The sequence below is a fragment of the Rhipicephalus microplus genome, chromosome 2, assembly GCF_043290135.1.
Source record: "Rhipicephalus microplus isolate Deutch F79 chromosome 2, USDA_Rmic, whole genome shotgun sequence".
Classification (NCBI taxonomy): Eukaryota; Metazoa; Arthropoda; class Arachnida; order Ixodida; family Ixodidae; genus Rhipicephalus; species Rhipicephalus microplus.
Window position 1 is genome coordinate 299,823,004 of NC_134701.1, and position 24,721 is coordinate 299,847,724.

Below are 24,721 nucleotides of genomic sequence, written 5' to 3' on the forward strand. Positions count from 1 at the left end.
ATTATGTTCGCCGCCTGGGCTGTTTCCACTTGATGCAACAGATGGCGCTCACGAATGGTGGCTTAAGGCGCTCACTGAGCAGTGACTCTGACCCGCGTGTAGAAGGTTAATGCAAGGCCGCTGGATAGTTTTTTTCTTTGTTTGTTTTTTATCCAGCCACCGTGGTTGTTGCTGCGTAGCCTCACTTGTTTATTATGCTCAATGTACCCACACACATGGACGTCAATAAATAATACACTGTGACGCTGCTGTAACGAAATTGTTTTCTTAGTTTTATATACAGCTTATTTGCAAACAGTGTTCTCGTCATACAAATGCTCTGACAGCAGCAAGCGTTGACCCGAAGAGCGGTTGCATTTGAACGCAGCAGCACTAAAAAGCTCCTTTTGCGAAACTTCTGGATATTGGCGTCAATATCTTTGGTTCAGAACAAAAAGCAGCATTGTACGTGAAAGAAAATTTGAGTTGTTCGCAATAAGGATACCAGCCTGACGACAAAGGCACGCTAGCCATTAGGAACGCGATAGTCTGCGTGTGTTTGTGCGTGCATGTGAGTGCATGTATGCCTGCATGTGTGTGAGCGCATGCCGCAGATATCGCTCTAGCATTCTGTTTGCTTAGCAAAATGGAAGAAAGACTTCGTCAGAAAACTTTAAACTCATGTACCCCTGCCAGTGTTGCTGTTAGCATAATGCAGATGACTCCTTCTTGGTCTCTGGCAGTGCAAGCAGCATGGTATGATGGGAAAAACTTCATTGGGTCCCAAAGGTCAACCATGGGCCCGTACCACACCAATGTAAAGATTGTCGGGCCAGTGCCGTTAGCCATACTTTACGCTATTTTATTAAGCCGCGCAAACGTCAACTTCATGAAGTGCTCACCAGACTGAAAGGGAGCGCACTACCAAAAGCAGCGCATTTTGTGCAGCTCGTCCTTTACGCCGCCGCTGAGAGATGCCAACAATCATATTTCACGTTTTATGAGGCATCTGAGGCTGTCTAAGGGCTTCGCCTTAACAAACTGTGTTGTGTCGTAAGTACAGTGTTCAGAAGTTGTTCTGCAATGTTGCAAGACGGTGACGATGAAGTGTTGTAGACATCCAAAAACGAGAAAATCTGGCCTGATGACATCAAGCATGGCAAACTAATTATAATCCCGTGAATATAGCGAACTTAAAAAAAAATATACGACTGCACCACAGGAATAGTATGCGCAATGATTTCTGTTCAACACTTAATTTTTCTTCGTCCAAATGGGCATAAATGAGGCAGCTAAAAAAAAACGGCATCCGAATTTGAAACAAGAAATTACTTTTCTGGCGTGGTGAGGAACTGACGGTAGCGCATAAGCACACACTATCAGTGTCGTGCTGAGAAGCGTCTTCCTCCTTACGTGGACGAGGCCCGTCACTGCTGAAGTTCAAGCACTGCCTGAAGTCGAATGCGTGCTTGAATACTGTTCATTCATCATCACCATGCTGTGAAGTCGCTGTCTCCAACGCGCAATAAGTTAGGCGTACTTTAAGCGGTTTTGTCAGGCACTCAAGATGCAGTAAAGCCAGCCGCTTTTGTAGAGCTAAGGTATTTTGGGCAGCCCCGGTAAAATGACAAGCACAGCATACAAAGTGAGTGCAGGTTTCTTTGGTGGACGCAACAGGTCGTTTCACTTGTATTCTGCATGATGCGGCAGAGAACACTTTTTCCGGGGAATGCTTCGCGCACACATGGTCAGTAGGATGGATGCATGCAAGGCGTTGTCAGCTCTTGGAATAGCCCGTCGCCACTTATCCAAGAGCTCTGATTCACGCGGACTCTTGAAAAGCGACACACACTCTGTACATGCTTCTGATACCAGTACTTGCAATTCGAGACAAAGCACCACTTGCCCATTTTGAGGCGCAACCAGCAACAAGGCCGCTCACGCGTACTCGGGATCATATATGCAGCATTGAAGTATACGTGCAAAGAATCACGAAGTGCAAATCAGTGAAGCAAATACCCTGGCAATGCTCACAGGCACAAGACAAAGGGTTTCTGAATCCCAAAATTGCATGCACACAAATCTTTCAGGAAGATGTTCATTTGCGTGCAAATTTAAGAATGAGAGTCGCACGAATACCTAGGAAGCCATACTGTAGCGCCATCTCAACTCGGGCGATGGGAACAATTCGTAGCTCAAGGTTATTGGCGAACACAATCTCCCCGCACCCTCTCCATACGCGGAGCGACGAGTGTCAGCCTCTAACTTATTCTTACACCGTGGCCACAGCCATTGACCAAAAGAGTAAGCCTTACCTTTTGTTCTATTCATAGAGCGAACTAGTATCTCTTTACGTGACATTTGCAAGTTATTGCTAATGTAGCAATAAAGTGTTTTTGTACCTAGTCTGCTCCCTTATTTGCCCAAACTCGTTATACTTGTGATGACTAAATATTACGCCAGTCGTGCATAGAGCAGATCCCTTCAAGCTCTGTGATCATACAAACAATAGAGAAGTGCAAGTAAGCTTGAGTTACTAGCTGACGCAACAATTATCAGTTCTGGACCCCAAAAAAAGATAAAAATTGACTTCAGTATTAAGAAACAAGGACACATCGAGGAAGCTCGGACCTCCTGTTGCTTTTTACCAACGCTGTTAAGATGAATTTTGTTTGCTATTGCAGCACTATCTGTAGTCACTAGTGTGCTAACATAAACTAAAAAAACCTGACTTGAACTGTAACGGAGAAGTGATGCATCATGACCAGTAATCATTCTATGCTAACACTGACCAGCAGGTGCAATATGAGCGTTGGCACACTAACATTTCTGTGCAGATAAAAACTGGTGATGAGAATACCTGTGAACTAGTGACATGGGTCGTCTTGGGGTGGCTGGTAAGTCGGACATATCAAAGGACGCAGTTCGTGTGTGTGTGCCATCCTTGGTTGGGGAGACTCCCCTCTCTTGCTGGTGGGCATCGTAACCGACCTCTTCTTCGGGTGTGCCGGCAGGCAACCGGGACACGGTGCCCAAACCAAGCTTGTCCTTGATTGATGCTGCCTGCAGAGAACACACTCTGCATGCTTCAGGCAAATCTGTAACTATGCCATGGCAAGTTCTATACAAACGCTCAGATACACCATCAAAGAAGTATTGACAAAATTTTCAAGGTGTGATAACATGCGGGATAGATCAGCTGTGAAATATCAATATATATAGCCTCTAACATACCTTATTTACTCGCATAATCTACCCGCTCTACACCTTGATTATTGGAAAAAAAAATTCGTTTTTATGTATCTGTGCATTTTTTTGGTGTGGCAGCCAGTGCCGTTGACTATCGAAGCAACATTAAATCACACCATTAAATCACAAAATAATGGTGCAATAAAAATCAAAACATAGTTTAATAACCATGCAAAACACTTGCGAGCGGTGCAGGCGCGGAAAACACCGATCAAAATTTAATAGCTGTGCCTTTCGCAGCAGAATGGCACCAGTCGAGCGCAAAAGAAACCTTCAGTTTATAGGGCCACGCAAGCATAGCGGTGTGACATCGAAGCAAAAAACAAAGCACAACAGTGCCCACCATGCCGACAGCACGACGTGCACCTGCAATGTTAGTACTGTAAAATAAATCAGCGTATAGTAAAAGGAAACACTTCTCACTGACAGCGTATCCACTCACTGTCCTTCTGAAAAAGAACGAGCGATGGTGGTGGGGATAGGACCAAAAGCAAGCTTTCACTGCACTCAGGCAGTCCTCAGCCCATGATGAAATTATGAGCCTTACAGATCTAAATCGACCCTATGTAGTTAAATGAATGCAATTGAAATTGCCGCTATGCAACTGCAGATTGGCCCTGATTAACTGCAGCCAGTTTGCTTTATTAGCAGGGCTTTCGCGGAGGCAGAATCCCACTATGCTGTCTAGGATTGGGAATCAATTGCAGTGGTGTGGGTAGTGAACAAATTCAGGGCATATTTTGATTTATAGAGTTTGAGATATACTGTGGCTACTCATCCTTGTCATGGATATTTAGCACCATCCAGGCTTCGCCCAGGGTCAAGCGTTGGGTTCTCCGGCAGCAAGGTTTCAATTGCAGAATCAGCATGGAAATACGGGAGGATGGAAACGAGAGTACGAGGATGAAGTCGGACTTGTTGAATGTGCGGGGCGGAGAATAAAGGATATGCAGAGTGTGTAGTGAACGTGTGCGTTGTGAGGTATATTGTCGAGTATAATGGAAGAGTACGTTAAGTTTTATTGGCGCAAGGGCATCTAAGGCCAAAGAGCGCCAGTACAATTGTTGTTTCATTTCGTTTATTAGTTTAAAAATTAAAACAAATGATTAAAACATGATTAAAAATTAAAACAAATATCTACGAACTATTTAAAACGCAGTACATTTAAAAGAATGTCACTTTGTTTAAAAAAGGAATGTCACTTTGCTAAAACCTTCATTTTGTTGGCTGAAGTCTGCGCTGAAAAATTTGTCTGCAAGGCCCAAGACCCTCGCAGCTGAAGTCCTTGCCTGAGCAAGAACTGCGAAGGCTCAGACATACTTTTTATGCACTAGGGGGTACCTCACACTTGAGGCGCAGCCTGGCGCCTAGGATGGAATGATATCATTGTTAAATATTTCACTTTCCCAAGATAATAAAGAAGTCTCTTAAGGTCAACCACTACATCAAGTGATAAAAGCAGCGCTGGATGAAGTGGGATATGATATCGATAGAGCTCCCTGAAATAGGTCAGTCGTGCTTGGTGAAGCACTGGACATTGTATGAGGACATGCACAACGGTTAGACTTTCTCCACAGTGTATACATGTAGGTGGATCAGTGCCTGTCAAAAGGTGTTTATGTGTGGCATAAGTGTGGCCTATTCTGAGCCGTGTTAGAGTGACTTCGGCGAACCTGTTGAGTTTTTTGGGGATAACTTTTCTCAGCTGGGGTTTTACAAGGTGGAGTTTGTTGTCGACTTCTCTGTCCCATTCAGCTTGCCAGTGGTTGCGTAGACCTCTACGTACAACAGGTTTTAGATCTACACCCGGAAAAGAGGTTATATCTATGGTTTGCCGACCAGCGGCTTCTCGTGCATTCTTGTCCACTATTTCATTGCCCGCAATTCCAGAATGACCTGGAACCCAGCAAATAACAATAGAAAGTTTTAAGTTGTAGGCTGCATAGATTTCATTAAGGAGCTTGTTGAAAGTAGGGTTCTTGCTGTACTTGCCACAAGACAGGGCCCTGACAACACTTAAAGAATCTGTGTACACTATAGACTTTTGTACTTTGTGTTGTTTAATGTGTTGTATAATAAGCAGGATACCATAGGCTTCCGCTGTGAAAATGCTGGTATGTGTATGCATGGTTCTAGTGTCCGAGAACTTTTGCCCATAGGCTGCACAGGATACAGATGTTTGAGATTTTGAGCCATCAGAGAAGAACGCGGTTGAACGATATTTGTGTTCAAGTTGCTCAATAAGTGCACTTGGACAATTTTCCTTTATGATGTCTTTGAAAGACCAGTCACAAGTGACTGGACATTGCTGCCAGGGAGGGATGTGTTCGACATGGTCAATTTCCTCCAAGTCATTGAAGAAAATTGCAAGTTTTTCTACTGCAGGTCTTATTGCCAATGGAAACGGTGGGGCGATAGAAGGACGGTTTAGGTATAACTGGGTAGTAGACACATCGTTCATAAGTGTTTTACATGGGTGCTGCTTCAGAGACATGATCTTAACTGCATAGTTGACTCCTAGATACGTGCGCTGATAGTCTAGTGGCCACTGATCTGACTCTGCATATAGGCTTTGAATAGGGCTGGTACAGAAGGCACCAAGTGCCAGCCGGATACCTAGGTGGTATACAGGGTCCAACATTTTCAGTGCTGTCCTTGAAGCTGACTGATATACTATGCATCCATAGTCTATGCGTGACAGAACCAGGCTTTGAAACAGAGATATGAGACAGTTCCTGTCTGTCCCCCACGACTGATGCGATAAAATCTTTAAAAGGTTCATGGTCTTGAGACATTTTAACTTGAGCTGTTTTATGTGCTGGATGAAGGTGAGTTTGGAATCAAAAATTACACCGAGGAATTTTTGTTCTTTCGCGATGACTATGTTTTGTCCATTCATTAGTATGCAGGGGTCAGGATGCACACCTCGTCGTCTCGAGAACAGCACACTAGTAGTCTTGTCAGTGTTGAACTTAAAACCATTCTCGTCAGCCCATTTTGCAAGTCGGTTAACACCTAACTGTATCTGGCGTTCGCATACAGTCAAGTTACACGATTTGAAACTAATTTGAATGTCGTCCACGTATAGAGAGTACCATATCGCAGGTGGAATAACAGAGCGAAGAGAGTTCATTTTAACTATATATAGTGTGCAGCTTAATACTCCTCCCTGCGGCACTCCATTTTCTTGAAGAAATGTGCGCGATAACACAGTACCTATTCTTACACGGAACTTCCTTTCAGACAGGTAATCCTTTAAGATGGTAATCAACCTGCCACATATACCGAAAGACAGTAGATCTTGCAATATTCCATATCACCAGGCAGTATCATATGCCTTCTCAAGATCGAAGAAAACAGACAGACAGTATTGATTGCGTACAAACGCGTCACGTATATACGACTCGAGGAGGACAAGATTGTCGGTTGTGGATCTAGCTGTACGGAAACCAGACTGGCACGGGTCCAATATGCCATTGTATTCCAAGTAATAGACCAAGCGGCGGTTAATCATTTTTTCAAACACTTTGAGTAGGCAGCTTGTGAGGGCGATAGGCCTGTAACTATTTACCGAAGAGGGATCCTTGCCCTGTTTAAGGATTGGTAGTACTATTGCCTTTTTCCAAGCAGAGGATATTTTGCCGGTACTGAAAATCTTGTTGTAAAGTGCTAAAAGGCAGTTCAGGGTTTCATCAGGGAGATTTCTGATCATTTCATAAGTAATTGTATCAGAACCAGGAGCAGAACTTCCACAGGAACCAAGGACGAGCTTCAGTTCATATACTGTTAAAGGTTTATTGTATCCGTCTGATCGAGGCTTGTTCCGGCACAGAGGTACACTTTCAGCTATGCTTTTGTGGCGTAAGAACTTAGTGGTATAGTTTTCTGAGCTTGACATTTTCTCGAAGTGTTCGCCAAGAGCGTTTGCCTGTTCTTCTATTGTATCACCGCAGTCATTCACCAAAGGGAAGGGATTTGGGCCTTGTCCTTTAAGTTTATGCACCCTATTATAAACCTTGCTGATGTCTGTGTAGGAGTTTATTGAGGATATATAGCGTGTCCAGCTTTCCCGTTTGGCTATATGGCGAACACGCCTTCCGTTCGCTTTGCAACTTTTAAAGGTTATCAAGTTTTCTGCTGTTGGGTAGCGAGAAAAAACCCTCCATGCTTTGTTTTGCCGTTTTTTTGCAATTTCACACTCCCGATTCCACCATGGCTTTGCGTTAACCTTATCATTCCTGGACTGCGGTATGCACTTTTTTGCACAAGTAAGAACATATTCCGAAATATAGCTGGCCATCTCTTCTACTTCCAAATAGTCTATCTCTTCGAGGTGTAGTATACATAGCTCTCTGAATTTCACTCAGTTTGCAACATGAAAGTTCCATTTTTTGGGATAAGACGGCCGGTCATCCCGTTGTTTTGTTACTAAAAGTGTTGGAAAATGGTCACTTCCATATGGATTATTAATAACTTTCCAATCTAAGTAAGGTAAGAGTGACGGTGACCCAATGGCTAAATCTATGCATGAATATGTATTGTGTGTGGTACTGAAGTATGATGGCTCTGCCTTATTGAGCAGGCAGGCTCCAGATGCGAGAAGAAAGTTTTCTATTGCACGACCTCTCGCATCACATTTGGTATCACCCCATAGCAAACTGTGAGCATTAAAATCTCCAATTAACACATATGGTTCTGGAAGCTGATCAATAAGCTTTTCGAACTCTGTTTTATTGAATGGTTCGTCAGGGGCTATGTAGATCGAGCAGATAGATATAAGACGGTTGAATAGAATAGCACGAACAGCCACAACCTCAAGAGAGCTTTGTAGCACAATGTGCTGGCATGCTACGTTTCTTTGTGCAATGATGGCCACACCTCCAGAAGAGAAATTGCCACCAATTCGATCTTTACGAAAAACCACATATTGATTTAAGAAATTCACATGAGTTGACTTTAAATGAGTTTCTTGAACACAGAACACTTTTGGCTGATAGTCATTAAGCAAGTCTTTGATATCATCTAGGTTATTAAATAGGCCTCTGGCATTCCACTGTAGTATTTGTGTGTTCGTTTTAGGTGTGTTTTGTGTTCTGTGCTCAAGGATGGAAAGTAAGCTCACGGACCCTTTCCAGGGGCCGTGACACGAGATTTTTCTTTTTTGGATCGGTCGACAGAGTCGCGCCGATCCTTAGGCGCTGGCTGCGCCCTCACGCTCGGTGTTGTGTCCATTGCCTCTTGCGAGGCGCTGGACATGCGCTCTTGCGAGCGCTGCATTTGTTTTGAGGGCCTCGCCTCAAAGGACGAGACCTTCGCGGCCCCCAGCCCGGAGGTTGGTGGGTCTTTCTTGGATGGCGGAGCAGCACTGGCTGCAACCGCCGAGGGGGCGGATGGCGTCACTGCTGGCTCACTACGCGTGTGCCAGACAGGCGCCGGGGGCCGTCGTGGCACTGCCCCCTGACGCGCCACTTCGGGAAAGCTGGTTTCTGGCAGGTAGGACACCTGCCTTCGTGCCTCCCTAAATGAAATGTTTTGTTTTACTTTAATCGTGATGATTTCCTTTTCTTTTTTCCAGCTTGGGCATGACCGTGAGTATGCGGCATGCTCCCCGTTACAATTCGCACAGTGAGGAGAGTTTTCACAGGCATCAGATGTGTGTTCGTCAGCACTGCATTTCGCACAAGTTAGGCGGCCTCGGCAGTTCTGAGAACTGTGGCTGAACCGCTGGCATTTGAAACATCGAAGAGGGTTCGGTATATATGGCCTCACTCGAAGCTTGATGTACCCAGCCTCAACGGAGTCGGGCAGTACACTTGAATTGAACGTAAGTATCAGGTGCTTAGTCTGGATTTCTTTGCCATCACGCCTCATCCTAATTCGTTTGACGTTGATGACATTCTGTTCGCTAAAACTCTCCAGGAGTTCAGCCTCCGTCAGCCCTAACAGGTCATCATCTGATACAACGCCACGGGTGGTGTTCATGGTTCGGTGTGGGGTTACTATTAATTTGGTATCTCCAAATTTCACTAGATTAGACAATTTTTCATAGTGTTTCTGGTCGCGGAGCTCCAACAGGAGGTCACCACTTGCCATTCTCGATGCTTTATATCCTGGGACAAAGATTTCTGTCAAAGACTTCGAAACAAGAAAAGGTGAAATTGTTCTCGCTGGTTTGCCGGGTGTGTCAGCGTGGACAACATGAAATCGGGGAAAGGATACTCTCTGGTGACCATAAAACTGGAAGACTTCATCGGTGCGCCCTCTTTTCTGAGGGCGATCAGGGAGTGGGGGGAAGGAACTAGCCATAAGAAAAGGTTTCTTTTCGGCAGCGGTGCCAGCCACCCACCATGGAGTCCTACAAGGGGACGCTGCAGGGTCTGGAAGCACAGGCCCTGCAGACGCCAGCTGTACACCACCACTATAACCGAATATGGTGTATCCAAGGTAGGATAGCCACACAGGGTTAACCCTTGCCGCCAGGAAACACGGAAGTCAACGGAAGAGAGTAGAGAACAGGAGAGATTTAAGGTAAGAGAAAAGACGAAGATGTGAGGGGGAGACAGGAAAAGGCGACTGCCGATTCCCCCCAGGCGGGTCAATCCGGGGGTGCCGTCTACGTGAAGCCGGGGCCAAAGGGGTGTGTTGCCTCTGCCGGGGGGCCTTGAAGGTCCAATCACCCAGCATTGGCTAAACCCCCACAATCCCCTTTTCCCCGGACACGGCAAAGCCACGCACGGCAAGGCGTGGGAAGGAGCCGAAACTCCCCCGTTAGCTCGGGTCCGTGGTGTCGCTACACACCAAACGCCCACTTGCGCAGGCGCCCCTGCGGGGATTGTCGAGTATAATGCTGTCATTCAGTCCTCGTAGATGAACACATCGACAGCTTGCTTGCCATCATTACCGTAGACCGTTCATCCAATCTATCACAACTGTGAGACCTACATGAAGTACGATTTCGCAACAGCTGCCTGGATAGCCATGGAATTGAAGCATCAGAGTACATGGTTTTACTTTATCATTTGATCACTCCCCAAAGACATTGCTGATCTGTACAGGCAATGCATGAAGGAGGTTGAGGGGAATGACGGGGCTACTTCTAGGTCATGGCAAGAAGTGTTTGATGTGGTGAAGTTTCTGCAGATACAGATAAAGAGCAGAAAGGAGAGCTCTCCTTCAAAGCACCTATAAAAATTCAGCCCCACGAGACACGAGTGAAGTAATCCTCACTTTCAGGCAATGGTACCTTCAGCATTAGCGCTGGCCGCAAGATCTGTAATGAACATACATGCTCGATGCATGCTATGCGGCCACCCTAACCACATCATAAAGGACTGTCAAACTACCATAACAGCCGACAAAACTTCACGGTGACAAATTGATAGGAACTGCTGCTTTAGGTGTGCTAGAAAGGAACATGGTACACGAAAGTGCTGTAACGCCATGTGGCTTAAGTGCATTGCATTGTGCAACTCATCATTTTATTGCACTTTGCGAAATATGGAAAGAGTACAACTGACTGAATGCTGAGAGAAGTGATGCAATGAAAACCGATGGCGTGCCAGTGATCACCAGTACTTTCACAAGAAGCTCTACATCGCCATCACCTGCGGTTCTTCTGTAACAGTCACAGTATGGGCATTGGGAAAGCACAATGCCGTGCTGGTCTGTATACTGCTTGAAACTGGCAGTCAAAGAATGTCTATAAGACACGACTTGTCCACAAGACTACATCTACCTTCCATCGGCACAGAAGACCTGTTTCTACTAATACATGACAGTTCCAAATGTCCCCGCACTTACCTACACTGAACCATGCAACTCAAGCTGCAAAGTCATTTAGATGCACATGAAATCACGGTGGATGCTCTGTGGTGCCAGAAGTCTGCACAGTGAACACTACAGCTATCGGGCAAGGTTTCCTAATGAAGTTGCTCGAGCCCAAGATGCTTACTGCTGGTGAACAGCGGCCAGAAGATTCACCAACCAAAACCACCGGTGTCATCATTGAATTGGACAACTATTGGCATAATGGTGACGGAGAGAATCGAATGCCTGAGCAATGCCTAGCTTGAAGGCCTTCATCCAGCTTCGTCCAAACAGTGCAGCACACGCCCTTTCATGACAAATTGTGGTAGCTGGCACCCATTGTTGGCAAATTTGATCATTGCTTCTAGCCTTCCTAGACACATTTCAGGTCACCAAGAAACTTTTCAGCTGCACACTTCATGGATCCAACAGCACTGACGGAAAAAGCTCAGCGAATTTGCCATCATCAATGGTCGACACACTAGCGCCAGTGTACAACTCAGTGATGCCACTGAGGTCTTCCGATTTTGAGCGATTTCTGTAGCAGCAAATACTTCATTTTGAAGCACTTTGGAGCAGCAAAATTTTCTTTCTTGGCGCACTTTGGAGCAGCAAAAGTTTCCATTTTGGAGCAATCCGGAGCTACTAACGTCAAATCCCGAAGGAGAAGCAAGCTGCATTTACATTGAAGAACATGAAAAATTATTCTTAGGCTCTTGTGAAGAGCTTGAAATATATAGATTCATTGCAATTTTCATGGAACCAATCTTCTTAGAAGCACTGCCTATTTCAATTGATTATGCAAAAAATAATAGCATCATGCTGTTGAGCATTCTGGAAAAACTTGTTCACAGTGATTATTTCTGTAGCAAATAAACAGAATACTGGTTGAATAAAATTGTACTTCATGAAATAACAATATAAATACACCTATGTGGTTATCAACAGATTTGGTAGACAAACAATGTGATATACAACGCTTGAGACTCACACAGTCCCAACTGCAGAGTCTTTAAGATGAATTCAAGGACAATAAAGGTTTTTTTTCTTGATGACTGATTAGAATGCAGGGTGTAATATGATGTCATTCAGCTTGTCTCAGAAATCACACTTCCTCCAGCACTCATCTATGTGTTGAAACTACACAATTTAACAAACTTTTCCTGCTGCAGCAATATCTTATGTGGCTAGGACGGTCTGTCTATACTCCGAAAACCCCCTACCGTGTCCTCTAGAAAGCAGTGCATAAAAAAAATCTCAAAGTGTATTTTATGCCTCGCCTGATACAACTCCAAGGCAAGATCCATTTTATTTTTAATGGGATAGCAATTATATGGACATTCCCGACTGGTTTTAGCCGTGGCCAGGGGTGTAGCCAGAAATGAAAAAAATGGGGGTGGAGGTGGGCAAGCAAAAGATCATTTTGCGCTATATATGACCTAGCAAAAAAAATTTCGGAGGTGAGAAGGGACACTTTCCTGATGTGCCCTCTGGCTACACCACTCATTTTTTGTGTAATGTCCCAATTGATAACATACCCCAGCGCATTGTGTATTACACGCAGGTAAGAGTGCCCGAATGGGGGCAACGAACGTGGCTAAAGCAGAGATAAGAAGAGTTGACCTATCTCCTTTGCACTGAGGGCGGATGCAATAACATCCCCCCGCGTGGCAGTCCTCTAATCGATTGTTAGTCAAGCAGAGAGGAATGCGCCGCCCATGTCCAAGGCACAGGACGGATCAAGCTAGGAACTCGAGAAGGGGGGAGGGGGGCATTGTTAATAGTGTGAGGAACCGGTTTATTCAGCCAGGCTCGAGCTAAATCCCATTGGTGATAATATTTACAGATGATGAAGATGTACGGGTGATGATGATATCTAAAGAGAATGAAGAGTCATTCGCTTGTCGTGCACACACCAATTCCCCCGCGCGGTGAAAGCGGACGCCTGGTCGCTTGACAGTATTATGAAATGCGTCGCGCATAAGGCTTTAAACGAGATACGTGCACTATCTCTGTTTCTCGGCAACATGATCAGGATTAGCGCAAGAGAAACGCGGTAATTGACAGGAGATATTTGTTCGAGCACCGCGCACGGCCCAATGAAGTGACTGATAAATTTGTCGCATAAGTCGGGGACGCGTAGTGGAGTCCATAGAACTTCGTCATCAGGGGAAACACTCAACACGGCGAGACGAGTCGTAGCGAGATTTTCGAGTGTCTTGAGAGAGGCCGGTGTTAACACGGGCCTGGTGACGGCAGTGTGCGAGATGAGATAAAAATTCTTCAGAGAAAGAAGCCGTCGAGATGCAGGGGCCGAAAGGAAAGAGACATCCGGAGCGAAACTCGGCGAGCGACCATGGACGAGAAAAAATGAAGAAAAGCCGGTAGTGCGTTGAGCAGCCGTATTATAGGCGAATGTTACGAAGGGTGGAATTGCATCCCAGTTCGTTCGGTTGGGGTGAATGTACATGGCGATCATGTCCGATAGGGTCCCATGAAATCATTCAGTCAATCCGTTGGTTTGCGGGTGGTAGCTAGATGTGGACTTGTGAACAGTGTTCGAGGCCCGCAAGTGTTCGAGGCCCGCAAAACTTGCTCGACAATGAACGAAAGAAAGACTTTGCCACGATCACTCAGGAGAATGCATGGAGCTCCATGAAGCAAAGAGATGTGGCGAAGAAAGAAATCGACGACCTCTCAGTGGCAGTCCCAGATGATATAGAAGCTGATTCTGCGTAGCAGGTAAGGTGGTCGATGGCCGTGACAATCCAGAGATTCCCATTGGATGATATAGAAAGAGGGCCATACAAGTCGATTCCAACGACTTCAAAAGGCGAGGCGGGACGAGGAAGAGGTTGCATGGACACATGCAATGAACACATGAGGCAATGTGACCATTGCATGGACACACAAGGCAACGTACTTAGCGACGGCTGAAGAGAGGCCAGGTCAAAAACAACGACTTCGTATTTTGTCGTAAGTCTTGTGATCGCCTAGATGAGCGGCAGTTGGATCATCATGAAAGGCTGCCAGAACTTCACGTTGCAGAGAACTTGGGATGACGGGTACCCACTTGTTGCCATCGATGTGCTAAATGTAGTGGTAAAAAGCACCACCGACAAGCTTAAATTGTTTAAGTTGTGGACGAAGTCTGGTGTTTGGAGGAGTAGTAGAGCCGGTCAAGCGGTCAACAATGGTGCAGCAGTATGGGTCGACACGTTGCTGTGAAACAAGGACGGATAGAGTGGCAGGTGATGACCTTAGCGCTGCAATTGGAGAGGTGCTGTCGTTTCGGAGTATCGATGGTGAGTGGCTTCCGCTGGGCAAAGGATAGCGCGATAGAGCATCAGCATCTTGATGCTTCTTCCCAGATCTGTAGGCGACATCGAAACGATACTCCTGCAAGCGAAGTGCCCAGCGACCGAGGTGACCCGATAAGTTTTTCAGCAGTGAAAGCCAACACAGGGCGTTATGGTTGGTAACGACGGTAAAATGACAGCCGTGAAGATATGGTCGGAACCTTTGCACTGCCCAAACAACAGCAAGGCGCTCCTGCTCGGTGATAGTGTAGTTCTTTTCTGGAGCGGTAAGAGCGCGACTTGCGTAAGCAACGACGCATTCGCGTTAGTTTTTGTCACGCTGCAAGAGTACCGCACCTAGACCATGACTATTTGCGTCAGTGTGAAGGATGGTGGGTGCAGTGGAATCGAAGTGGCACAGTACCGGATCCGACGTGAGGGCTTGCTTTATTGCCGTGAAAGCGCTTTCGCAGTCTTCGGACCAAATGAAGGGGACGTTTCTTGCGAGGAGTTGATGGAACGGTGACGCAAGTTCCGCAAAGCCACGTATGAAGCGCCGGAAGTAAGAAGATAACCCAAGAAAGCTGTGCAGGTCCTTTTGACGTAGTGGATGAGGAAAATCGAGAACGGCGGCAAGCTTCTCGGGGTCCAGCCGAATTCCTTCTTTGCTGACGAGGTAGCCGAGAACCTTGATTGTCTTGCTAGCAAAGGTACATTTCTTGGTGTTAAGCTTGTGGGGATCTGAGGCGCGCCTGCGACCATTTCGCGGGCATTCCGCCACACGGCCACACCCTTTTGCTTCCCTGCTCTGTTGACATGACGTGGCGATAGATGGCGCCACGGGCGGGCACGGCGCGCGCCACTGCGCGCGCCGAGGGAGCGTCTCTTCTCCGTTGGTCGGCACCGGTGCAGTATCGGAAGGGGAGCACTAACGTGGTAGCTGACGCGCTATCTCGTGCCCCAGCGTCGACCAGGAGCCTGGATCCCGGTGCGACAACCGCTAGCGGTGCCTTTGCGCAAGCAAGCGGCGCGGGCGAAACGGCGGCGGAGCCGCCGAGTGGAGAAAAGGGTGAGTGCGGCGACGAGCAAACCCTTTCCACGGGCCAGGCAAGCAGCGCGCCGCGAAGCGGGCGAGAGGGGGAGCGAAAGGGAAGCGAACCCGTGACGCCAATGCGAGCGGAGGCGATGGCTGCAGTCCTGAGTGGGAACGATACCAAGCTCCCCTTTGGGAGAATGGGAATCGCTTTCAGCAGACAAGAGTTACTGAAGGCCCAGCAAGATGATCCGTTTTGTCGCGAGTTGAGCGACGGTCTCAGGGAGACGGAGCACCGAGACGCTGCTGGTAGTGCGGCGGGCGCAGGGGGACGGGAACCGGCGTGTGTCGCTGGGTCCCCCGCGGATACATACTTGCTGGACCATGATGGACTCCTGCTGAAATACATAGCCACCGATGAGGAGTCAGTGGACCCGTTTAAGGTGGTTGTGCCCAAAAGTCTGAGAGGCGCACTGTTGCGAGCCTCTCACGACGAGCCCATTGCCGGTCACCTGAGTGGCTCTATAAAGTTTTTGCGAAACTGAGCAAGGTTGTGACTTGGCTTGGCATGAAGCGTGACATTTTTCGCTATTGCCGTTCCTGCCACGTCTGTCAAACGGTGAAACCGAGGGGTGGCAAGCCGCCCGGCTTGATGAAACCGATTGTCAGTGAGCGTCCGTGGCAAGTAGCCACCTGCGATCTAATGGGGCCGTTCCCCAGGAGTAAGCAGGGGTTCATACATCTGATGGTAGTTGTTGATCATTTTTCCAAATGGGTGGAGCTGTTTCCGCTGCGGAAAGTGACAGCGCGAGCGGTGCTAGAGAGGCTACAGGAAGTGTTTTGTCGGTTCGGCTTTCCGAAAAGATTGATCACGGACAATGCGTCATATTTCACCGCTCGGGTGTTTGGTGATACGTGCCGTTCCCTAGGGATAGAACACTGCACTACTTCAACCTACCATCCCCAGTCCAATTTGACGGAGCGAACCAATCGTACGCTCAAACCGATGTTGGCGGCCTTTGCCGAAAGTCAAAGGGACTGGGCAGACCATTTGAGTGAACTCGCGTTTGCAATCCGAACCTCCGAGAGTCGCTCTACTGGTTTCTCTCCCGCCTTCCTTAATTTCGGAAGGGAGTTGGCAAATCCGGTGACCAGTGTCATGCAATGCCAGCTCGGAGACGAGGAAGAACCGGCAGACTGTTCTGCTTACGCTTCCACACTTCGGGACAGGCTTTGTCGAGCTCTCAGTAGAGCGAGGCAAAGTTTGGCATCGGCCAGGGCCGAGCAAAAAGCCCAGTACGACCGAAAACGTCGCCGCCTTTCATTTAAGATGGGTGACCTCGTCCTGAAGCGCAACCACGCTCTTAGCGACGCGAGCAAGGGTTTCTCAACTTCGCTAGCTCCAAAGTGGCTTGGTCCGTACCGAGTGGAAAAAGCTTGGACTCCACTCGCGTACTTGCTGAAAGACCCGCTTTCGGGAAAACTCAGCCGTGCCCATATCGCAGACCTGAAAGCCTTTGCGTCGAGGTCTGACGAGCCTGCGCCAGCGCCCAGTGGCTCTTCGCACAAGCAACGGTGCACACCCGGCGCGGCGGACCGCATTCGGACCACGCACCGGTATAATCTGAGGAAGCGGTCACCTTAGTGATTTCGCGCCGGACGGCGGGCTTATTTCCGCAACCGAAGGCCCTCATTTTTACTGTCTAGTCTCAGTTAGCTAACTTCTTTACCGCCAGTGCTTGTAAAGAAGTCGGTTCCGCCCAGTTGCTGCTGCTGATTGTCATGTGAGTGCTGTTGTTACTTGATGTTTTTTTTCCGGGTTTTCTTTTTTTTCTCGCTGGACGAGAGGATTGTGATACGTGCTTTAGCGGGGGGGGGGGGAGAGGGACGAAGGACACTCTGGTGGTGCAGGTGTGTGTGTCTGTGTGGTGCGGAGAGGAAAAAAAAACCGGTCAAGGACCCCTACGTCCACATAGGTGGCGCTGGTTGTCGGTGGGGTGACGGGGGAAGCCAGAGACGGTCAGCGGTGCGCCATTCTTGTTCGGGTGCCGGTCGTCGTGGTCGCAGGCCTTCAGCGACATGCCCTCCAGCCAGAAACCCACACGGCGGGCGCCTCGGCGGCCAGAACCTTCCGCCCCGTAACCTCGGCGCCACCCAAGTCTACCAGGCGGGCGTCCCGGCGGCGGGGACCGACAACATCGCCACCGCCACCGGTCTCCAAAACACCAGGGCGGAGCGTGGCCACGTGGGCGCGGCAGGAGGGGCAGGAGGTCCCGCGCTACTTTATAAGAGACGCGCCGTGGAAGACACAGCGGCGTGTTCGGCGCGACCTGCCGCTGGACCGTGTCCCGTGGCCATTCCGTGGCTGCACGCTGGCGGAGAGCGAGGAAGCGGCCGGAGGCGCCCAGTAACCCACCGATGCAGCGGCGGGGTTCTGCGCCACGTGCCGCGTAACCGTGCACTTCAAGTGCCATTACAAGGGTGCCATGCACGTGGCGCGGACAAAGGCGGCCGCCGAGGGGAGGGCCACCGACAGGAAGACGCCGGATCCAGCACCGCTGAGCCAGCGCTCGGACGCGGACCTGGCGGCCCTGTGCCGACAGCGAATGGGGGAGGACCCCCATTTCGCGGCACTACTGTCAGGGCTGCCACCGCCTGTAGCCACCGACGGACCACCCATGGACGGCGCCGCCACCATGGATGTCGACCGTCTTTTGGAACTATAAGGCACAGTGAAGCCCCCCCCCCCCCCCCCCCTTAAGAACGCTGCAGCAGGCAAAATATATGTTTTTTTGGATTTGTCAAGTGTATTCTTGTGTTGTTTATTTTTTTTTCCTCCTTCAGCAGCAGCTGCAGAGCGAGGCTGAGGCTAGCTGTTGCCCATTGCATGACGCCTTTGCATGCATGGGTGACGACCGGCCGCCTTTGCAGACCGGTATATAGGGTGAATTAAGGAGAGGAGGATGTGGGGATCTGAGGCGCGCCTGCGACCATTTCGCGGGCATTCCGCCACACGGCCACACCCTTTTGCTTCCCTGCTCTGTTGACATGACGTGGCAATAGATGGCGCCACGCGCGGGCACGGCGCGCGCCACTGCCGAGGGAGCGTCTCATCTCCGTTGGTCGGCTCTGGGTAAGCACGTGTTTCCCTTCGTCCGCGTCCCCTTTGGGAATCGCCGGACTGTAGCCTGCCTGGGGTGGCCTTGGGGCACCTCGGCAGGCGCGTTTACTTGAGTGCTAGCTTCGGCAGCGTACGCTAAGTCCACAGTGGTGCCTAGTGCTTAAAGTGGTCGTACCACAACGAGCCGCACTTGCCGTAGGCCTACGCGTACGAGGTTTGCCCTAACACTCGCGACCAGGCCCAGTGGCCATCGTGAGAGTGCGCAGCATAGCCGCGAGGGACCTTTTCCTGACCGGAGTGTCAAAGCTCGCCATTGCCAGCTGCGACGTGCTCGCGGTTTTCCCCTTATTGTGAACGTCCGCGTGCGGGTGCCTTTGCTACCCGCGTCCCGGGAGCGGACGTTGTACTGTTTGTTCGGGGTGCTGCCAGAGGCAATAAAGTGCTGTGTACTTTTACATTAGAACACTGTCTGTTTGCCGCGCCGCGCTAAACGCCTTATCAGTTGAGCGCGCGCGGAGCGGTGCGCTACACGCGAGTGAACGGAGTAGCGGCCCTGTGGCTCGCTAAGCGTGAACCCGCGGTGATCGTCCGCTGCAGTTAGGAGCGGGTCACCATAAGCTGTAGACCGGCTTTTGCAATAATTGTGACGACTTCGTCAAGACGTTGTAGATGCTGCGAGAACGTGCATGAAAACACTACTATGTCATCGAGATAGCACAGACACATTTTTTCATTTCAAACCACGCAATACTCCATCTATCATGCATTCGAAGGTGGCGGGCGCATTACAGTGTCCAAAAGGCATCACATTAAACTTGTACAACCTATCTGGCATAGAAAAGGCAGTCTTCTCTTTATCAGACTTCGACATTGGTATCTGCCAGTAGCCCAACCTTAGGTCGAGGCTAGAAAAATACTCTGCACCCTGTAATGAATCTAAGTGCATCGTCGATCCGAAGGAGAGGATAAACATCCTTGCACGTTATTTTGTCGTTATTTTGTTTAGCGCACGGTAACCGAAGCAGAAGCGCACTGTCCCATCTTCCCTTTGAATGAGAACAACTGGGAATGACCTGGGACTCGAGGAAGAACGTATGATGTTGCATCAAAGCATGTCTGAGACGTTTTCCTCCATGATCTAGCGTTCTGCCTGAGACACGCGATATGGACGCCGATGTGCAATACGAGAGCCGTCAGTCTGGATGCTGTGAGTAGCGGGGGTAGTCATGCTGAGGTCGGGCGAGTTCATGTCAAATAGAGAACGGTGTCTATTCAACAGGGTGAGCAAATTTTCAGTTTGATCAGGTGTTAGGTCAGTGCTTATGGTTGCCGACAAAGGTGTGGAAGAGGCATTGAATGGCAGTGATTGGGACTTCGGGACATCGTTGTGGTTCTTGTTCGGAAGAGTAACAATCGCAACAGGCTCACTGTCGACCGGGTAAGATACTGTTGAGCCACAGGGGAGCAGTACACACTCGGGTGTTTGATTTATGGCGGTTAGTTTGGTAGACCCATCGAAGAAGCGAATAAGCCCTGGCGTGATCACAATGCCCCTACGTAGGGTATGGCCGTAAGAAAGAATTAGTACGTCACCATTCGCAATGTCGGTGCAATTAACACTTATAATTTTTTTTATGTATGGCCGAAGTACATAATCTGACGTGGTGACAAGGCGGATGCGTCCATCGTGTTCAAGCAGAGAAGAGTCAGTGGCATTTAAATGCAGGAGGCGCTGATGACAAGACATAAAAGTGGACGCAGAAGACAAGAAATCCCACCCCAGAATGAGAGCGTGGGTGCACTCACGAAATACCGCCGAAACGATGTGATGACGAATGCCTTCGATGCAGACACGAACGGTACACTGTGTAAGTGGACCAATAAGAGCGTTGGTCGCTGCACGGAGAGATGGGCCGCCACAAGGCGTGGAGACTTTTTGAAAGCGGGAACAAAAATCAGCATGAATAATAGAAACGGCAGTGCCAGTGTCTACAAAAGCCTCAACGGGTACACCTTCAACAAACACTACTATCAAATTCGATGGCCGCTCTGGAGGCATTGTTAGCTGTTCAGTGAATGCAGTTTCCCCTCTTAAAACTGCATTGGAAAGTTTTCCGCGTGGGGTGGGCATTCGTGGAATGGGAGGCGGGCTGCAGAGGCAACACTAAACGGCGACATGGCAAAGGCGACCTGCGGCGAGACGTACGGGAATTCCCAGGCATGTCAGTATGGTAGGTAGGAGACGGTGAACGGTAATAGGATGATCGGGAGGGTGGTCGTAGGTAGTTCATGGTCGGACGGAAGCTTCGATGTTCTTCAGGAGCGTAGCCGCGTTGCATGTATTGATGGCGCCTTCGACAAAACCAGGCGCTATATCCTTGATAGCTGCAGTAGTAACAGATTGGTCGAGGTGGGCGCTGAGGTGCGTAGTAATGCGGTGCACGCACTGGTGGTGACAACGAAGCCACAGATGTATGGTCTGCTGGTGTAGGCACAGAAACAGTGGGTGCGGCAGAGAGCGTGGCAACTTCAGCGTACGTGCGCGTCTAGCGCACGCAGAGACCGTCGGAACACGTTGGATGCGATGCGAACGCGATCTCTTGTTTAATCAGGTCTCTCAAGCTATTTTTTTCAGAAGGAAGAGTAACTTCCGCAGCGCAGGAAGAGCAGCGCCCATGAAGCTCTTCACGAACGATGTCGCGAATAAGCGCACGCAAGTCGAGGGGTGCAGGAAAACGAATGTCGGTAGCATCGTAGCAGAGGCGAAGAGACTGAAGCAAGTCGCTGACAGATGGTTATCACGTCCTGGGTGGTGGCAGGATCTTGCGTGGTGAGGGCGTTAAAGGTGACGGTGTTAATGCCTTTAATAATGTGGCGTATTTGGTCGTTCTGAGACATGCCAGTGTTAACGCGCTTGCATAGTGCAAGGACATCCTCAATATAAGAGATGTAAGATTCACCCGGCAGCTGCATGCATTCAGCGAGCTTCTTTGCTGCCTCAATACGAACTGTAGGGGCACCAAATATTTGACGAATTTGCTGCTTGAAAGTGTCCCAGTCGGGAAGATGTGTGTCCTAGTCGGGTGTGTGTCCCAGTCGGGTTCCAGAACCAAGTTTTTGCAACATTGGACAAGTAAATTGGGACGCTGCGCAACTTCAGTGGATTGTCCCACCTGTTCAAATCACTGACGAGGTTTTAGTTCTTGATCCAGTCTTCGACATCATCGCCTCGGAGATTGGAAAACACAGATGGATCATGCAGGCAAATGTTGTTGGGCGGAGCGGGTGGTGGTGGCTGCAGTAGGATGGGGACGTTGGATGGGCCAGGGTTTTCTTGGGCCGCAATGGCTGGGGGTTGTATGCGACAACCTGAGCGGAGCTCCAGCGAGAACGGGCGAAAAGACTTGAGGGAACGAAAAGCACCGTGCACCACTTGTGAGGAACCGGTTTATTCAGCCAGGCTCGAGCTAAATCACACTGGTGATGATATTTGCAGATGATGAAGATGTAAAGGTGATGATGATTTACAGATGATGAAGATGTAAAGGTGATGACGATATCTAAAGAGAATGAAGAGTCATTCGCTTGTCGCACTCACAATAGCTTTAACTTTAAAGGTGTGATCGCTGGCGCATGCGCTATTTACGACTGGTATAACCTTCTACATTGTACTCTCAATGCGAACAGAGTATGAAAAAAGTGCTTCGCTTTCTAGAGTGGCCATATAAGGGTATGCACTGAGCCTTGATAGCAAGGGGGGCACATTATCGTTGCACCATTTTGGAGGTTCATTCGTGAATGCGGATTTCACTGCACAGATGGAATCACACTGGTCTAAAGCACATGCCTGTCGACACTGTTGTTAGCCGCGGCTTCTATCTCACGTTAGCTACAATATTCTGTTGATGCTTACATTACAGCACAAAGAAGTAACACGCAGTACGACTATGTTTGGTAGCATTATGGCATAACTCTTTACATATTTTTGAAGAAAACACCAGCAGGAGCGGCCGGCTGGGCACTCTATAGTCTGATTCCATCTGTGCGTGCTTTGGCGTGCAAGAAATGTTTCAGGGGTCTCTAGCCACCCAAGTCGCGGAAATCGAACACCATGCGTGCAGCAAGTTTTTGCAAGTGCTCGGACATAGGAAGTGGCAACCCTGCCACTAGCGCTTCTCACGATGACATCAAGCCTTATTTGATATAACAATACAACTTGTTGGTATCGCATTCACTGCTAAGAGCGCAAGTAAAACTAACAAATTATATCTTATTTTTGATCTGGTATCACGTAACTCAAAAGAATGCTGGCTAAAGAGACGATGATCACTCTAGTTTCCGAAGTTTTCATGCTGTTGGTTATCTAAAAGCGAAGCAGATGTTGGTAGCACAGAAAGTTAACGAGAAGTCTCATTATCCCTTGAGATAGCGCATGCCAGCTACTTCAAGGGACGAAGCAGTCTTCCCTCTACCCCTTTCTTCAAAACGAAGCAATCAATGAGATGCTGTGATGTCCATTTTTTTTTTACCGTCAGCTATTGACCCTGAAAAGCGAGAGGCAGACGTTTAATGAGGCATAGCTGCTTCAAAGGCATTGCGACATCAGAGCTACCAGCGATGGCCTCGATGCAGCTACGCGTATTAAAACTGAACTGCAGCTGCTCCAATCAGAAGACATGCTTTTATAAGTGAGGTGACATTCAAAAAGAAAGCATGTCAGAGTTTTCTATTCGGACCCTAGCAACCTCAAGTTCGAAAGGGCAAGGTCTTTTAGGGGCTCTTACCGCCGCAGCGATTATTAACACGGATCTGGCGGTGGAAGAAGTTACGAAAAAGCTCTTCTGTATGATGATCCAGAGATAAAGTACCGTAATTACTCGAATCTAACGCGCACCTTTTTTCCGGTTAAGCGAGTTCATAAATCGCATGCGCGTTAGAATCGAGTATGAAAAAAAAAAAAATAAATACGGTCATTCTATTGCCATCGGCATTCCGAAATGGCCGCCCCCTACGTGCGTCGGCCATTTCTGCCTATGTGTTTCCCATGTGCGGCACTTCATACGTGTGCTTAGGAGTTCGTCATCTTGGTGTGCATTAGCATCGACGGCATGGAAGGGCCGACTCCAAAAACTCGACGAGTGCACCACGGTGCCGCTTTTAAAAGAAAAGTCACCGCGTGTGCCGAAACGGACGCAAATCGGGCGGCATCGCGGTCGTTCGGAGTTCCCGAAACGTGCGTGCGGGACTGGCGGAAACAAAAGCAGAAGATTGTCAACAGCAAAGCTTCACGCAAAGGCTTCAGTGGACCACAGCAAGGTCCGTTTCCGCAAATTAAAGAGCTACTCGGCGAGCATGTGCTTGAGCGGCACGGCGGCCCGTGACGACAGAACTGCTCCAAGAAAGGGCTATGCAATTAGCCTTAGAAAAAGGTCTAATGCAGAGCCAGTTTAAAGCGAGCAGGTGCTGGCTAACTAACTTTATGAAGAGGAAAGGCTTTTCCCTCCGAAGGGAAACGGGCATATGCGAAAAGTTTTGCGGAGGAGTACGATGAAAAGCTTCACAGTTTTCAGAGGTTCGGCACAACAATCTACCTGCTTGGGCAAATCGGGAATGTCGATCAGACGCTTCTTTACTTCGACATGCCTGGCACCACAACTGTCGAGAAGAAGGGGGCGAAGCAAGTTCGCGAGCTGACATCGGTCCACGGTAAAACAACAGTGACGGCAATGCTCTGTTACACGTCAGATGGGCACAAGCTTCGCCGTACCTCATATTTAAATGGAAGGCGCTCCAGAAAGGAGTCGTTTTTTCTAGTGGTGTGATTGTGCGGGCCAGCGAGAAAAATGGGTGCGCGTTGCAATAGATGTCTTAAATTTTTTTTTTCGTCGTGGAAATCGGGCGCGCATTACAATCGAGGGCGCGGTAGAATCGAGTAAATACGGTATATAAGAGGAAAGGTGTGAATACGTTCGCATCATTTATGTGTTCTCCAGCTGAGGCAACGAACGGAAAATTCGATTGCGACGTCCAGGCATAAACGTGACTGACATTCTGGCAGCACGCGTGCAGTTATTAGTAAAAATTGCTTTATTACATGCTGCGCAACTCTTAAAAATGAACAATCAGCCGCATTCCTGGAACAGACGATGTCCGTTGATGAAACCCCGCTACAGTTTCATGCTACCGATTAGACTAGACGTCACGAGTCCCTGCGGAGAGCGCGTTACGCCGTCA

The 24,721-nt window shown here is 48.8% G+C and overlaps 1 protein-coding gene across 5 annotated transcripts in view; it reads right to left on the minus strand.

Moving 5' to 3' along the window:
* Nucleotides 1-24,721, minus strand: part of tweek (transmembrane protein KIAA1109 homolog tweek) — a 1,194,469-nt gene that overhangs the window by 252,663 nt on the left and 917,085 nt on the right. For all 5 annotated transcript variants that reach the window (XM_075882507.1, XM_075882492.1, XM_075882501.1 and 2 more), the window contains one exon: nucleotides 2,840-3,042. In XM_075882507.1, coding sequence (XP_075738622.1) covers nucleotides 2,840-3,042 — 203 coding nt within the window. The remainder of the gene's footprint in view (nucleotides 1-2,839; nucleotides 3,043-24,721) is intronic.